Source organism: Aphanomyces invadans (genome assembly GCF_000520115.1).
Source record: "Aphanomyces invadans strain NJM9701 unplaced genomic scaffold supercont1.118, whole genome shotgun sequence".
Lineage (NCBI taxonomy): Eukaryota > Oomycota > Saprolegniomycetes > Saprolegniales > Verrucalvaceae > Aphanomyces > Aphanomyces invadans.
In genome coordinates, this window is record NW_008580263.1 from 54071 (window position 1) to 56798 (window position 2728).

General features: G+C 57.6%; 1 protein-coding gene across 1 annotated transcript; it reads right to left on the reverse strand.

Annotated features, from left to right (window-relative positions):
* Positions 1-249: 249 nt before the first annotated feature.
* Positions 250-964, reverse strand: H310_14983 (hypothetical protein; the record flags this gene model as incomplete). Its single annotated transcript, XM_008882963.1, has 2 exons — positions 250-288; positions 338-964. 2 exons carry the CDS (start codon positions 962-964, stop codon positions 250-252), a joined length of 666 nt encoding a protein of 221 aa, XP_008881185.1.
* Between the last annotated feature and the right edge of the window lie 1764 nt (positions 965-2728).

The window sequence follows — 2728 nt, forward strand, 5'->3', positions numbered from 1 at the left end:
ACAGAGCCCCAGAGTTGCAGTCGGGATTGGCCTCGAGAACGTCCAGAAGCTGTTGTGCTTCGAAGGTCACCGCACGGACCACACGTGGATTGCGAAGCAGCTCCCGGGGAAGACGCCACAGACGCCTTTTGGTGGTTGGAGCAGTGTGCGCAGTCGACGTGAGGGTAGTGGTGTGAGTCAAGTGGTCGCCGAGAAACGCGTTTGGAGCCAAGGTGGAGGATTCGTGGAAGGCGGTCACCAAGTCGCGGTCTATGAAGATGTAGTCCAGTCGGTTGCGCCGACGCGGGCCTGAGAGCACCTTAGCGAGGGGGTATTTCGATCGCCAGGCGTCCACTACGCGCAGCGCCGACAACCACTCGAAGCATTCAACTTTCCCAGCGTTGTGGCCAGGATGGAGCGTGGTTGCGTCAAGCGCGATGTCGAACGGGAGTACGAAATCTCCGCCCACGATGTGGATGCTGTCGACCTCAAACTCACGGGGCTGACTTTCGAAGAAAGGGGCACGGAGGTTGTCCTCGACTGGGGCGTATTCGTCATGGAAGTAGACAGACTGGTTGTTCCATCTGGTTTGGACAACGAGGTACCGATCGGGGACACGAAGAGACCAGAGAGGCTTGAGGTCGTTGAAACCGGGCATGGACGAGTGGAAGAACGTTGCAACTCCCTTGCTGCGGTGTTGGAGGGTGGTGTGGACAGACGTCCGGTGGTCGTTGACGAAGAGTTGGTATTGTTTGTATCCGACGTGGTTGGTCAGGTGACGACGGATCGAGCGAAAGTGGTCCTGGTTGTCGATCTTCGTCTCTTGAAAGAAAACACATTGGGTGATGGTGGATCCCAATACTTTGGCAGGAGCGTCGGAGTTTTTGATAAAGCTGTTGATGTTGCAGGTTGTGATGGAGATCGAGGGTGCGCCTCCGAGGGTGGGGGGAGCGACAAGCTTAGCCGCTCGAAGTGGCAACATCATCGGACCACAGGTCGTTGAGGCTGCGGTGGACCAGGGTGCTCACCGATGCGTCAAACAGGATCTGGTTCGACGCATCCATGTCCAGGGTACCATGGGAGTCGATCGTTTTCAGCCGATCCATATCACGCACCCAGTCGAGGAGAAGCGTAGTTGTAAGATCGTCTCCCATGGGGGCGTCACCTTCCACGTTGCCGTCCGTGCGTGCCTGGACTGAAGCTGAGGTAGCAGCTGACGATAGGAGCGCTCGCGTACGGTCCCAAACGATGGATCCCAGAGGAGAGTGTAGAAGCACAGATTTAAGCGTGCATGAAGCGAGGAATCGGTCACCTCCACGTTCAGGGAGTGAGAAGACAGGTGATGATGCAGCAACGCAGAGGGCAGAATCGCTCGCGTAGTAAATGGGTGCCACGGAGGCGAGAACGATTTCCCCACGGGCCAACACACTTTCCGCATCCAGCGCCAGTACCATACATTCGTCGCCATCGTGAAGAGCGACGTGATCTGTTACATTGGCCGTGCTGAGAAGCATGGCAAAGTCGTCGTCAAGAGCGGGGATTGAAAATTTGTGACCGAAAACATTCGCGTACAGTTTGTAGAACGGGGTCGAAGATCCCCACGTCGCACGCAGTCAACGGCTCACCAGGCGGAGGCGAATCAGTTGGACGAGTTGGGTGGGGTCGGAAGACGCAAGAGGGAGTAGTTGTCGACCAAACTCGATGGGAAAGATCACGTTGAATCCAGTCGGCCTCACCATTTTGGATGTACGTGGCTAGGTCCAAGTTAGTGGAGCCACGGGCGGCGACACAGTGAGAGTCGAAGGAGGCCTGCTGGGACGAGCGATCCATCATTGCTAATTCCTGCAGGATGGCGTCAAGCGGCACTTCAATGCGAACGGCCGTGCCCTTCACAATTTTGGTGCCTCTGACGAAGCTTGAAGGTGGGGTTGACGAGGGGGCATCTGGAGACTCGAGTATTTGGTGGACTACCATAACGTCCTTGCCATTGGAGGCTGTCGACTGGGAAGGGATCACCACGACATGCTGGTGCAGTACGTCAAACATGTTCGTCGAGACCCAGTGACGCACGGGAGAGCTAGGTGAGGAGGGTGCTCCGCGGGTAACACGAGTCCATGCCACGGGTGGGGGAGTTACGACACACTGAGGCTTAGAGGAACCTGTCGTGCGGGGTGAAGGGGACACGCCTGGGGGTGGCGGAGTCGGTGGACGAACAATCTTGCGCTCACGGGCCGCAATATCCATGTCCGTACGCTGAAGGGGCTGCTTGTGGTTGTACCAACCTTTTCCGTAGACACGGTGGCAACGACCCAGCAGAATAATCTCGTCGATAAGTCGACCGTTAGATCTAAACAGGGACGGCGCATCGGCCGTGGCAAACGTCAAGCGGTAGCGGGACGTTTTTGCACTCTGCAGCGCCGAAACCTGTGTGTACGCGCCCGCGATCGGCGGGGCACCCCACGCAGCGAGGATACACCTGAGGTGCCGTTCAGCCGCGCGATCGTGGGCAAAGTCAAGTATGTCGACGTGAAACCCATCCATTGCGTGGGCGGACTCCACAAGGAAGGTTTGCTGTCCGTCTTTGACAGGCAGCTTGAATGAGACGCCGGTCAGGGCGTCAATGGCGCGGAACGATGCGAGGCCCAGAACCAGTTGCTGGTTGGCCAGGTCCTTTCGAAGTTGGATGAGCTCAGCCAATGAGGAGCCGACATTGGCCTGGTGGTTGTCGAAGAGCACGGCCTTCAAGGCC